This window comes from Macrotis lagotis, chromosome X (assembly GCF_037893015.1).
Source record: "Macrotis lagotis isolate mMagLag1 chromosome X, bilby.v1.9.chrom.fasta, whole genome shotgun sequence".
In the NCBI taxonomy this organism is placed as follows: domain Eukaryota; kingdom Metazoa; phylum Chordata; class Mammalia; order Peramelemorphia; family Peramelidae; genus Macrotis; species Macrotis lagotis.
In genome coordinates this window covers 268,764,967-268,779,423 of record NC_133666.1, presented here as the reverse complement: position 1 = coordinate 268,779,423, position 14,457 = coordinate 268,764,967, and the positions used below count along the sequence as shown (strand labels likewise).

The following is a 14,457-nucleotide window of genomic DNA, read 5'->3' as shown; positions in this document are numbered from 1 at the left end:
ATTCATTACCTACTTCTGTGTCTTTGTATATACTACAATTTATCCCTTTTTATACCCCTGCCTCTTGGCAATACAATATACCTTCAAGGTCCAGCCTATGTGCCATCAAAGACTGTTCCTCGACCTGTAAATTACTTTGTATTTACTTCTTTGTATGTACTACTATGTACTACATATTTACTTCCATGTACTTAATACCACTACAGCCCAGCAGAGTATAATTTCCATGAGGACAAGGATTGTTGTATTTGTATTTGGAAATCAAATGTTTGCTGAATGAAGTATGTACGTGCTGAGCTCTTCTGTCCTCTACTACCATGTTCATGGAGTTATTTCAGGCTGGTAAAACAATTTCTAAAAATTTCTCTTAAGAAATGATGATCAGTCAATGTTTTACTTTCATTCATTTATAATTTGTCAAGGTCTAGAATCTTTTTTTGCAAGGCAACAGGGTTAAGTGATTTGCTCAAGGTCACACAGTTAAGTAATTATTAAGTGTCTGAGGCTGGATTTGAACTCAAGTCCTCCTGACTCTAGGGCTGGTGCTCTCTCTATCCATTGTGCCACCTAGCTGCCCCTAAACTCTAGAATCTTAAGTGATGTGTGTTCCTCAAACCTTAAGGCTTGTGGAAGGATCCTTTTGCTCTAAATACTAGGAATGACCCTTCTTCCTACCCTTTAAAACAAAGAAAAACCAACCTTCCATCTCCTTTGCTTATATTCTCTATTTGTTTCAACGTGGCTTCTCTCCATTTATTGCCGCTCCTAACCACTCTAATATCTATTATTTCCTTGTCTTTTTGAAGTTTGAAAATATGCTTCTTTTTTTACATTCTGACAAGCATACCATCATTCATTAAATGAATTATCTTCCTTGCAATCAGAATGCAAGTGAGATATCATCTGAAGTATTTTGTTAGGAACATAGCTGAGCAGTTATTTATTCACAGGGATTTTCAGAAGCTATCCCGTGGCAATGGGGAAGGTGTTCTGCACCAAAAACAATAAGGTTAAGAAGGGAAACATCAGACTGAGACAATTTCCATGTTGCAATGGCAAAAGAGGAAAGCAAAGTAACACGAAAGGACTCACCCCTCTGATATTTCCTTATTTTTTCTTGTGCCTCTTTCTGGCCTTGCTTGTTTTTTTCTAGCTTAGAGAAAGCTGCCTGTTCCTTTGCATCCTGAAGTCTTGCTGCAAGGTGTAAGTATCTTTCATTCTGTTTCAAATAAGATGATCAGATTAATATAGAGATTAGTAAGATTTAACTAGTTTATTATTCCATCAGTAAAACAACAGGTCTGAACTAGACAGTTCTGCTCTTAACCCTATGATCATACAATTATTAGAACCAGCAGATGAAGTCCAAGCTCATAATATTAAAGCTGGAAGGGATTTAAAAGATTATTAAGGCAATGTTATAGAATATTTCTTGAATAAATTATTTCATCCTTTTAACTCAGATTTCTCATCTATGTACTTCCCTTAGCCTGAGTAATGATCTGTCTAAACAATCAAGCATAAAAATTAAGGAAATGACCATTCAAAGCATTTGTGGTTAAAGTTTTAGGAAAAGTTCAGTATAAGGATATAAGAGGATGCGAGAAAACTACTGCAATTACTGTGTTCCCTATATCCTAGATTCTTGTATTGAGAATCCATAGCAGGCTGCACTAACCCAGAAGGATTCATTATTACCCAAAACACTGATTCAGAGCACAGTCTCCTCCTATTCTCTAGTGCCAAAGGTATTTATACTCCAAAGAGGAGGCAGATGGAAAGTACTATCATTTCCTAGGGCAGTTATCTTCATCTTATGTGGAGATATCACCCCTGGGATGATCTTATGTACAGGATTTCTTGAAGGGAGTAACTCATGATGAGGACTAGACACCTAACATACCTGGAGTCATTAGAAGTCTCACACTCTCTAGGACTAGTCTCCAAGTGACTAATCTACCACGGCCATCCAGATCCCCATTTGGATCAAGCCTAGTCAGTCTGCCAAAGCTTAGCCTTCAAGAGACTCCTATTACCTACCTAATAAAATCAAACAGAATTAGCATATTATTCATGATATACCACTCTACCTTTCTAAACGTTTTTAAATTCTTCTCCCTTCCAAGAATTCTATAATCTATCAAAACCGGTCAACTTACCATCTCACCATCAATATACTGTGACAGCTTTCTGTACCTTTGTTTATACCATTTCAGGGCTTAGACTCCTACTCTCCTCAAACTCTACTCATCTTCTGAGATCCAGATCAGAGGCCACTTCTTATTGTTGAGTAAGAAATGCTATTTAGCCTCAGATCCTGTAAAGAACTTACCATCTATTTTCATCTCCTCTAGCATAAAATAGACACAAGGTTATGAAGTATACAAAGTATAAAAGTATTTTATGCTTGTGTACAGGCACTAAACCAGCTTTCGAGGAGAAAAAGGCTTAGAATTAATTATGAGTAAACATAAGTTTACTGATTTAACTACTAATTTAACTGATTTAATAGCTGAATAAAAGCATTAATAGGAGAAAGCATACTGTTTGAATCAGAAGCATCCTGAGACTATTTAGTTCAGGGGTAAATGGGTCCTAATATTTTGAAATTTTTTAAGGACTCACTCAATATATCAAAGTACAACAACCAATATTTAAAATTATGACTTGAGGCACTAAGTAAGTTTAAATTATTTTTTGTATGTTTTATTAGAAAGCCAAAGAAATATGCAACCCATTCTGAAAGATTTTTTTAAATCAAAAATGGTTAAAATAAAAATGAAAAACAACTTTTTAAAAGCATAAAAATATTAAGTTTTCTAATAGAAAAAACATTTGGAGACATATGATAATGACAATAAATTATGTAATATTTACATAAGCAAATAATACCATAAAGTATGTATGTATATAAAAAGAAATATATAAAGAAACATGGAAAAATAAGAAGGGCTATAAGATTAGCAGAACTAGAACTATGTAAAAACAATAACTGGAAGGAGCAGCTAGGTGGCGTAGTGGATAAAGCACTGGCCCTGGAGTCAGGAGTACCTGGGTTCAAATCCAGTCTCAGACACTTAATTACCTAGCTGTGTGGCCTTGGCAAGCCACTTAACCCCATTTGCCTTGCAAAAACAAAACAAAACAAAAAAGACAACTGGAGTAAGATAACTATAGTTTTTTCTTGTTTGTGAATTTTTTTTTTTAGCTCTATTTTGAATATGAATGAGATTTTGGTTGAGATTTATTCCTTTTTTTCCTGTTTATTTGAATTTGATGGTTAGTTTCTAATAAAAGGGTGAGATTTTGGGTTTTTTATTTTTCTAAAAGAGAAACCAAATGATGATGATGACCATCACCATCACAGGAATGTGAGGTTTTCCTCCATCTCTGGTAGTAAGTGGCCTACCACAAGTTAAGGTAGTCAAGCATGTCAATCCCAGGGAAGTAAGTATACTCAAAGGGAGTATATTGGACAGTACAACTGACTCAGTTTCACACATCATCTGGGAGAACTTCTGGTAGATGAGGCAGGAAACCAAGGTGGGACAGTATGCAGCTGGGGGACTACCACACTGATGGAGAAAGGAGAATTAAGAGAGGATGATGCAGACATAGAAAGGATAACAAATCCTAAAGGTGGGTGTCCTTGAGCTTATTCTCTACCACACTTAGATTCATCAATGTGGTTAAAGCTACTTGCCAGGCTAAAGCTTTATGAGAATGGTAGTCTATGAGGGCTTTGGGTCAGATTTGATGAGTTCTGTGATATTCAGTTAGCAGGACAACAGTTCAAGACTCTACAGGAAGCCAGGTCACTGAACGGATATTTAAGTTGGTATGAAAGATGATGTATAAAAACTTCATGGGGTCTCAACTTGAGCAGTGATCTGTAGCTAGGGCTTTGGCCTTCATGCTGCACTTACTTTACCATGAGGTAGTTTCAGGTGCTTATTGAATCTAAGGTGGAACATGGGCCCTCATAGCTTCACTCTCCTGTTCACTGTGGTGACCAACACAGGGTTCAGAAATGTTAGGAAAAATGAAGGGACTTGAATAAAAGGTTGAAGGTTGCACAAATCCTAGCAGAAGGTTGCGGGCATTGTTTCAAAGAGTTGCCTTCAGAAGTTCAAAGTCAATAAGATTAAATGCTTCCTATAAGACAGGTACTATGCTAAAAATGAGGCTAAAAGTCAACTAGACATCACTCTGTGTGTCCAAGGGGGTGAATGTGAAGAGTAGAGAGATCTCTGGTTCAGCTTGGCAAAGCAAAGCAAAAAACTTTTTTTTTTTTTTTTTTTGGTGTTAAAGGAGTTTCAGATAACTTTATAACTTCAGAAAAAATTTATGTGGAATACATTACCCATCACTGAGGTTGATTAATATCACTGAGGATGCTAATTTATAAATTTGAAACACATTTCAAAAAATTAACAAATTTGTGCTTCTCACCAATCTTATATGGTCATTTATTGGTATTACTCCATTTTACTGACACTGAGCCTTAGAGAGATTAAGTGACTTATCCATGGTCACACAGTGTCAGAGTCAGGATTTGAATTCAGTTCTCAACTCAAAGACCTGCTCTTTCCAGTAGGTCATATTGCCTCTTTACTAGATTCAACAAAAGCAAAGCAATCCCATTTAGTCCTACTGTCCTCTCTCAAAAAGCTTATCATAGAATTACACTCTCTCTCTCTCTCTCTCTCTCTCTCTCTCTCTCTCTCTCTCTCTCTCTATGAGATAATCAGTTCTAATACTATTTCCCCAACAACATAAGCTAATTTTACAACAAATTTAATCAAAAAACCCCCAAAATTATTAACTTCCTTGTCCCAACTTCCCAGTTCATGTTACTCCCACTTTCTAAACCCCCAGGCCTATCACCACCCCTCCCACCCCCTTTATCCCCTAGTTCCTCTACCAAAACACCTTAGATGATGTGATCAATTCCCAATTGGATTTTCAATAGCCACCTTAAAGGTCTCCTTAGTTGTAAACCCTCAGCTCACCAATATACTCCTTATGATGCCAGTAGATTGTTATTTCTGAAACACTACTTAAACCTCCAAGAGCTCTCAACAGTTTATAGTAGTAATTCTAAACTGCTGACCTGGCATTCAAAGGCAAGCATGTCTCATTACAATGAACATTTCAAACTTCATTTTCTGGACACAAATCTTCTGCAGACAAGTTGAAATACTTAATGTTTTTGAAAGATAACATGCCTAGCTCTGTCTCTGAACCTTTGTTCAGGCCGTGCTCTTTATTCAAACTAAATTCTTATTAACAATTAAGTTGTTTCTAACCATTCTGGCAGAACCATCCTATGGTACTGATATAAAGCTTTATATTTTAAGGAATCTTTTGTTGACAGAAGGACAGCTATATGGATAAAAACTGAAGCTCTTCAAGGTCAGGAATATCTCTAACATTTCTTTCCATTTTCCCAAAGGATTTAGCATAGAGCTTTATATACAATAATCACTCAAATGTTTGGCAACTGATTATCCTTCAAAATAAAACCTGTCACAAATTTCTAACTTACAGGGTCAAATTTTTCTTCCTCTTCTAAACTTTTAGAATTCCCAGTTTTTTCTTCTTGACTCTGCTGCTCAGCATATTGCAAAATCCATTCTTTCATATTCACCTCTTGGTCTTTTTCTACATTTTTAGGCTAGGAAAAAGAGTAACATCAGAAAAATGAAGAGTAGATGTGAAAAAGTTTTATAATATCAACATAAGAGAAGGAAATCAAATTTGAAAGTTATAATTCCTTCATTTAACAGATTAATTTTAAAAAACATGAAGAGTACCTGAGGCTCAACAAATATAAATTGAACTTTAAAATGTACATTTTTTACTGATAACTTTTTCATACCATCAGAATTTCTCCTCCTTCCCTTTCCCAGAGAGACAGAGTACATATCAAATACTTTTTAAAGAAAAAAAAAAATCAGCAAAAATGATAAATGCATCTAAAAAAAATTTGAAATATATATAAAATGTTCCACACACATGGACTTCCCCCATCGCTGCAAAGGATTGAGTATCTCCTGTCTTTTCTTCGGAGTCATGATTTATTCTTTGTAATTTTGCAACATTCACTTTTGATTATTTGTGGTTGTACTTTCCATTTACATTGTTGTACTCATGCATAATTTTCTTAGTTCTACTTCAATCTTTCTAGGCTTCTCTGTATTTATACTTGCTTCTTATAGCACAGTAGTATTGTATTACATTTATGTACCAAAATTTGTTTAGCCATTCCTCAATCAATGAGCACTTACATTGTTTTTCTTTGCTACCACAAAAAATGTTGCTATAAATATTCTGGGGTCTTATCAATGAACTCCTTGAGGAAAGAAGTCTAGCTAGTCAAATAATTCAAAGGGACAATGAACCCTTGGTTGAACATTTTAATCACTTGTTTATATAATTCCAAACTGTTTTCCAAAGTGACTGTATTGATTCAGTTTCATCAAAAATTAATATTCCCCTGAGAACTCCAAGCTTTGGGAAAATCAAATGTAGAATTATAGGAACATAAGATTTTGAACAAAAAGGGACATTAGAAATAATTTAGATGGACAAACTATGTCTTACAGAAATGAACAAACTTGTCCGAAGTCATACATCCCAAAGACATGGTATATTGACTATATTCATTATACCAAAGCATATTTTCAAGTACAGTACTATTTAAATAGAGGAAGTAAGGTTAGAAATGGGGAAGAAGTTGGGAAGGAGAAAGTGGATGAGGGGGTGAAGAGGGAGATGCAGATATAATGAGAGAAATAATAACCACTCAAGTTTTTCTATTGCAAATAGTTAAAATGCACATAAATCTGAATTTCTTTTATAAGTTTAAACTGTTCATTTCTAAAGTTACCTTAACTTCAGGTTCATCTTCCCTTTTTTTAGGAACAGGTGGCTGAGAAGGTGGAGTCGCAGCCCGTATTTGAGGAGACTGAAATTTTGGCCTGCTTTTGGGTTGTTGTTCTTCAAACTCCTGACTAAATCCTTCAGGAAGGGAATCTTGAAAAGGAAAGCAATTAATGCACAACAAGACAAAACTACACGTACAAAGAAGTCCCCCAAAGCAGGGGTAAAACCCCATCCTTCATATATTTCAAACTAGGGTTATTACCTCTCAAAAATTCATCCAAGTTTCACTTTTCTGGACACAAATCTTCTGCAGACAAGTTGAATTACTTACTTAATATTTTTTGAAAGATAACATGCTTAGCTCTGTCTCTGAACCTTTGTTCAGGCCGTGCTCTTTAATTCAAACTAAACTGCACGTTAAATGCCATTATGCCAAAATGTCTGTATGATTAAAAAAATTTGTTACCTTCACTTATCTGAAGCATTTTTTTGCAAAAATGTTTGTAAAATGAATGATTTTATGGATTTTGTCAGAATGGGATTTGACAGTTTATTAGCTGTATGACTTTGGACAAAACACTGTACTTATCGGATCTCATTTTACTCATATTTTTAAAAAAAGTGGAAATTGGGATTAAATGTTGTCCATGTCCCTTCAACTTCCAAAATTCAATGACTCTGAGGTAGAAGCTCCTAGTCAAGAATTCCTAAAACTTGGCAGTCATAATGTAATTCAAATATTTCTCTTTCTTTCCACATATATCCTTCTGACTGTCTCTCTGAAATGCTACTCTTCCATACTTCAATCTTAATTTTGGCCCTGGATCTCTTTTCATTTCAATTATATAGACTTTTTTCCTAATCTCCATCCAAGTACTATAAATTTCACTTTTTTCTTTTACTCCTAAATCACTTTAGCAACCTTTCCCTTGCCCCAATTCTAAATTTTTTTTATCACTCAAGTTGTTCTCTGTAATACCTTGTTACTCTGCTGTCCCATTCTTTTTCTTTCTAAATCTTATTTTTTTTAAATTTCCTCTTCCTTTAATGATTCTTTAGTTCTGTCCCTACATTTCTCATCATGCTATTCTCAAGGACAGGATTCTCCTCCTTTTTACAAATTGCATCACTATCTTCTCCTTCTATTAATAAAACAAAAATGTTAAAAATAATTTATGAATTCCTAATGCCAAGTCTGTATGCTGGACTTGGGAATCTGAAAGACCTGAGCTTCAATCATCCTCAGATGCTAAACCAGCAACATGATCCAGAATATCATTCAATTCTTTTAAACTTCAGCTTCCTGACCTGTAGGACTAGTATATGGAAAGAACAGTATCTACCTCACAGAACTCTTCTGAGAATTAAAAAAAAATTCCGTTTCTCTTGAGCATTACACTTTCAGAAACTAAACCTGACAAATGAACTTCTCTTTGCTGTATGTGACAAAATGGACTTACTTCGACTGTGGTCCCTAGAGTCACAGGACACTAGAAGGCCTTCAGAAGGCCTACCTTACTCAAAGGAACAGGTGGCAGATAAGTCTAATTTATATAAATGAGTCAATTTTGAGATAGCTCCCATACTCAAATGAGTCAGGTCTGAAGAGGGCCCCTGAAGCCTAGCTTCCTCTTTACCTCCTAAGAATGCTCCCTGTACTACCAACCCTCAGGCAGAGAGCAGCATCTGCCACCATCAGCATCCTGAGGTCCTGTAGAGCTGAGATTCTGTCTTTGTAGCCCCTTTTTTCGTATTCACTAATCCTGTCTCAAATAAATGAAACTGCAACTGAGTCCCTTAGGATACATTCTTCCTGAGTCCTTGAACCCCAAGGAGACCATGAAATCTTGGTCCCAGAGCCTCACTCAAAAGCTCCCAACTCCTCTAATGTCCCTTCATTCTTTACTCTCACACACTACATTTTGATGATATGTTTAAAACCTTCTCTCATGTCTGTCCCCTTCTTTCCATTCTTATGGCTGCCATCCTAGTTAGGAATTCATGACTTTTTTTATCTAGATGATTGTAGCAATCTCCTAACTGGGTTATTCCACCTCATGTCTCCCCTTTCCTACCTATCCTCCTCATCCTGACAAAATAATACTTTAAATCCTCTGTTCAGTTCAGGGATCTCTATGTTCAAATACAAATTACTTTGTTTAACATTTATAATTTTGCTCCAACATGTTTTTCCAGTTTTAGTAAGCATCATTCTTAGCTTCAGAAAAATTGGCCTTTTTTGCCTTTCTTTTTATGGCATGCTCTCCACGCATCTCCCTGCTTTTGTCTTCACACAGGCTGGACCCTAAGCCTCCAATATTCTTCTTCCATCTCTCCACTTCTCAGAATTCCCAGTTTCCCTCAAAGTTCAGTTCAAAATGTCCAACTCCTAACTCATGAGGACTTTCCCCAATTACTGGGGCAACTCTCCCTACTCCTAGTTAGCTTGTATTTTCTTTGCACATATATGCAGTGGCCACCCCAATAAGCTTTTCAGGGAAGTCATGGAGTATTTCATTTTGTCTGCAGTGCCACGTGGGTACTTGATAAATGCCTTTTCTACATTTTGAGCACTAGGAACAAGGTCAATAATGAAATGAGGCCTCCTGTTCAAAGATGTTACACTCTATCATGGAAACAACACATTTTCATGAATAAATATTAAGAACACATGCTCAGTGCATTTACATGTACGAATCTAAGGACAGGATACTAGTAGCTGGGGAGAGTGGGCAAGGAAAGTCCTCTGACAAAGTGATATTTGAAAGGAAGAAGGGCCTTAGAGGCACAGTGGACAGAGAATGATGTACAAAGTACAAGCAGGAAGATTATAGAGTGAGTCAAAGGAAGTAAAATTTATAATAAAACTGGAAATATAGGCTCAGATCATGAAGGATTACAAATGATAAAAAGGCATTTATATTTATCCTAGAGACAACTTTTACTTATTTATTTTTTAATAAACAGCATTTTTCTAATCCTTTAATCTAAATCACAATGTGTTTCAACAATTGTGCAAATTGCTTCTGCTATCTTTGTCATTTTATTTTTATTTTATTTTTCTGAGTTTTTGCAAGGCAATGAAGTTGAGCAACTTGCCCAAGGTCTCACACAGCTGGGTAATTATTAAGTGTCTGAGGCCATATTTGTAGTCAGGTCCCCCTGACCCCAGGGTCAGTGCTTTATCCACTGTGCCATCTAACCTAACTGTCCTTTGTCATTTTTTACTTATTATACATTCTACATTAAGGTTCAAAGTGATGACCCCACAAACACAAATATACAATGGAAAAAATCAATTACTTTTACAATGATGCAGCAACATCAGCAAATACAGACCTCAGACACAAAAAGAAAATAACACCAAATCCGCCAGGGCCACTCTAAATCTACATATTTCAATGAACTCAATACAAAGATGTTAACTTTTAATGACCTTTGTTTAGATCTTAACTTACATTTTGGCAGTTACAGGCAAAATATATTTCTAAACGGTATTTTTTGGCAAGGCAATGGGGTTAAGTGACTTGCCTAAGGTCACACAGTTAAGTAATTACTAAGTGTTTGAGATCGATTTTGAACTCGGGACCTGACTCCAGGCCCAGTACTCTATTCACTGCACCACCTAGCTGTCTCTAAATAGTATTATTAACAAAAGCAGTAAATACTGACATCTACTAGTAGTAAGATTGTCCTGCATCTAAGTTTTCCAACCCCATTTATAGGTTGATTATGAGATCTATGCCCCTATCAGTTTAAGAAAGGACACGAGCTCTCAATTTCTTCTGGTAAATAAAATACTTTATTTCTTTGTATCTCAAGTTTAACTTCCTTTATTTCAAAAATATCACTTCTAATACTTGGCATCAGAGGACTGCAACAGTATTTTAGAACTAAAGATAGGAGGAAAAATATGTTATTAAAGGATTTTTTAAAAAATCATTTATTATTAAAGGATATTTTGTTAAAGCATATAAAAGTAAGAAAATTTCTGTCCATAAAAAAATAAAGGACTGACTTTAAAGGGCATAAGCAGTCAAATACCAATTAAGAGTTTGTGGCAAATCTCACGTAATAGGCAAATAATGCTCAAAAGGCATTTTGCTTACCATCTGGAAGATTTAAACAAAGCCAATCCAGGGCAGAATGAAGATCACCTCCATACAAAACAGTATTTGTCATGGCTTCCTCAATGTCCTTTGTTCTGAATGAAAATGCTTGTAAAGCCATGTATAAATCCTATAAAAAAGAAAAAATGGAAAAGACTTCAGAATTGGAGAAAAATATTAATTTCTCCTTCATTTTTGTCTTTTAATTTGCTTTTGTACATCATATTGTTAAAAAAATTTTGTTACAATTAGTATTGCTCTGGACCCAGCTGGTGTTCAGTCTCCCACATTTTGAAAGTGATTTCTTTTTTAGAACAATCACCCTACATTCTTTCAACTAATTCTAATGGTCTTTTCTCAGTCTTCATCCTCTGTGACCTTTCTGTAGGCTTTGATGCTACTAATCACTTTCTTCTCCCTGATACTGTTCTCTATGGTTGGCATGACACTACTTTTTCTTGGTTCTCCTGCTAGATAACTTCCTAGGTTCCTTTTCTGGATCTTCATCTTGAACAACCCAGTAATTATGGGCTCTGTCCTAGGGTTTCTTCTCATATTTCTCTATATGCTATTTTTTATCTCTATGCTGATGATATAGTGATCCTTCTTATCCAGTCCCAACCTCTCTCCTAACCTCCAGTTTCTTATCTTCAACTGCCTAATGAGACTTTAGTCCCATAGATATCTTAAATTCAACACATCCAAAATGAACTTATTATTTTTCCCCTTCTTTCTAAACTTCCTTATTTACTATCATTCTCTTAGTCACCCAGGCTTCTAACCCATAGTATTGGTCTTGATTCCTCATTCTCACACATTCTTTCCCTAAACCAAATTTGTCAATTCTATCTGCATAACAATTCTCTCATATACCTCCTTCTTTCTTCTAACACTACTATCACACAGGTAATGTTCTTTATCATTTCATGCATGGATAAATGCAAAAGTCTACTGGTTGGTTTTCCTGCTTCAAATCACTCCAACTACAATCTCTTCTCCACTTAGTTATTGGACTGATCTTTCTAAATTAGTACAAGCCTGACTGCATAACCACCGATAAGTAAATTCCAGTAGTTTCCTATCACCTTCAAGGTTAAACATAAAACCCTGTTCCTGTGTCCTTCAAAAACCTAGTCTCTTCCTACCTTTCCAGATTTTTTATATCTTAGTTGCCCACTCGTTACCCCAGATCCCTGTGAACTCTGGTGAACCTGTGACAATGATCTCTTTGCCATTCCTTGCATAACATATTCTGTCTCCTGACTCCAGGCATTTTTAAGGGTTGCCCCTTTTACCTGGAATCCTCTCCTTCTTCATCTCTGTCTCAAGGGCTCCCAACTTTTTTCAAGCCCCAGCTTAAACCCCACCCTTCTAGAAGACTTCCTCAGATCCCCCTTAATACTAGAGCTTATGAACTCTAACTTACCCTCTATGCATCTTGTTTATATCCAGCTACTTGTCTATTGTCTCTCTAGACTGAAGAGCTCCTGGAGAATATGGAAAGAGGTTTTTTTTTGTTTTTTTTTTTTTTACCTTTCTTCATAAGTCTCAGAATTGAGTTCAGTTGAGAACTTAATACAGGGCTGGTTGACTGACTCCCTAAGGATTTTGATGGAATTTTTACAAGCAGCTCCAGACTTAAGCAATTATTTCTGGGTAAGTTCCCTCCTCTGAATTAGAATGTAAGCTTATAGGGAAAATGTCAAGTAATTTTTATATACCTATATATACAGATATAGAGATGTAGAGATATATAGAGATATATTGGTATATATGTAAAATCACTTTGTACCCATACTGCTGTTATCAGTGTCTTTTGCTGAATGAACATGACCATGAACTACCAATGGAGTCTAGAAATGCTGTTCTGTTCTCATATGCAATTAGATTTCCACTCTTTAAAAACTTATCACTAATTTTACAAAGGATTAAAATAATTTTTATGGTTTTATTGTGAACATTCCATGAATTAAATTAAGCTGAATAGTAGATAAATTTAAAAAACAAAACTCAATAACTTACAGAAATAAAAACACCAAAACTTTTATAGATACCTGTAATTTTTTGGCAGTAAGTCTCCCAGAAATCATTCCCTTATCATTATTTTGCTTTTTATGCTCATTGATTACTCCAATAATTCTCTGCTCCAGTTTACTGTTAATTACCACCTGTCACAGAAATGGAAACATGAAAAACAAACTAAATTAATTCAGATTGCACAGCAGAGTTCCCTTCATCACAAACACAGATTCGATGAAATGGTGGCACCAGGATCTAAAAAATGGTAGAAAAATCTTTTCATCCTACCCCCAAAATTTGTACCTTTCAGGGCTTTAAGTCATACAATCTGGCCCTGGGATATAATTTATAAGAAATGAAACAGAAATAAAAAAAGGAAGCAGGCCACAGTCAATTATTTTAATAAATTTTTTTACATTTTAAGTAATTTGATTTTCAAAATCTTCAATTGTCTCAATCATATTTACCATGTTGCTCTCACTTCCAAACAGCAGCTTCCATGATCTATTATTTCCCACACTAAGAGTCTAGCAGAACAATGCTCAAGTTCTTTCTAAGATTCCCCTGAACATAAACTAACAGAAGTGAGATGGTGACAAGGTCAATTATTGGTGACTGGGCCCTGCCATTTACTGGCTTCTATTCTTTCTTAGGTTTCAGTTTTTACATATGTTCAGAGGGATGACAATTCTTGCATTACGTACCCCACCACTTGGCCATGAGGAAAAAGCACTTTAAGATAATGAAACAACTGTAAACTGATGAAAAGAACAGCAGCTGCTATTCATTTTAGTCTATTGCTTACCATTAAGGATACCCTTAATTTGCCGAAGTTAATGAGTTATTTAGTGTTGCTTTTCCATCAAGAGTTTTTAATTCCTCACATCTCTTATCATGCTTTGTAGTATTCCATTTATTTCACATTTCAAATATTATTTCATTTAATTCTCATAACAATCTCATTATGCAGGGTAAGGTATTATTACAGTTTTCTAAAGAAATAAACGGGCTCAGTATTCAGAGTAATTAGACCTAGAACCCAAGTCCTAAGATGCTCAGTTCAGGACTTTTCCCACTAGACCATAGTACCTAGAACAAGTTTAGATGTCAAATATATAACTGAAATTCAGAAGTCAGATTATAGAAAGATCTCTGAGTTCATGGAGTCAGAAATGGCCCAAGTCATGCATATAAGATATGAATATACTCCCTTCAAAAATTCAAGAGTGTTTCTTCCCTTAGTACAGATAATTTCTTTAATATGTAATAAATGGTTTCATTGTGTGCTACAGACAATTTTCACCTTTGTAGGGTTCACCAAAATTTGTGTTATGTTGGCACAGAGTCTTTGAAATCTAGTGTCACTTTACTGTCGGTCAGGTACTGGTATAGGACTTGAGTAGAGAATTAAAACAGTATATTACTGTATTTCACTAATGAG

General features: G+C 35.4%; 1 protein-coding gene across 1 annotated transcript in view; it reads right to left on the bottom strand.

The window, feature by feature from the left end:
- DHX29 (DExH-box helicase 29) overlaps positions 1-14,457 on the bottom strand; it is a 60,067-nt gene that overhangs the window by 37,092 nt on the left and 8,518 nt on the right. The window contains exons 3-7 of the mRNA XM_074207247.1: positions 13,052-13,165; positions 10,998-11,127; positions 6,893-7,038; positions 5,549-5,677; positions 1,093-1,219 (exon numbers count right to left, since the gene is read on the bottom strand). Coding sequence (XP_074063348.1) covers positions 1,093-1,219; positions 5,549-5,677; positions 6,893-7,038; positions 10,998-11,127; positions 13,052-13,165 — 646 coding nt within the window. The remainder of the gene's footprint in view (positions 1-1,092; positions 1,220-5,548; positions 5,678-6,892; positions 7,039-10,997; positions 11,128-13,051; positions 13,166-14,457) is intronic.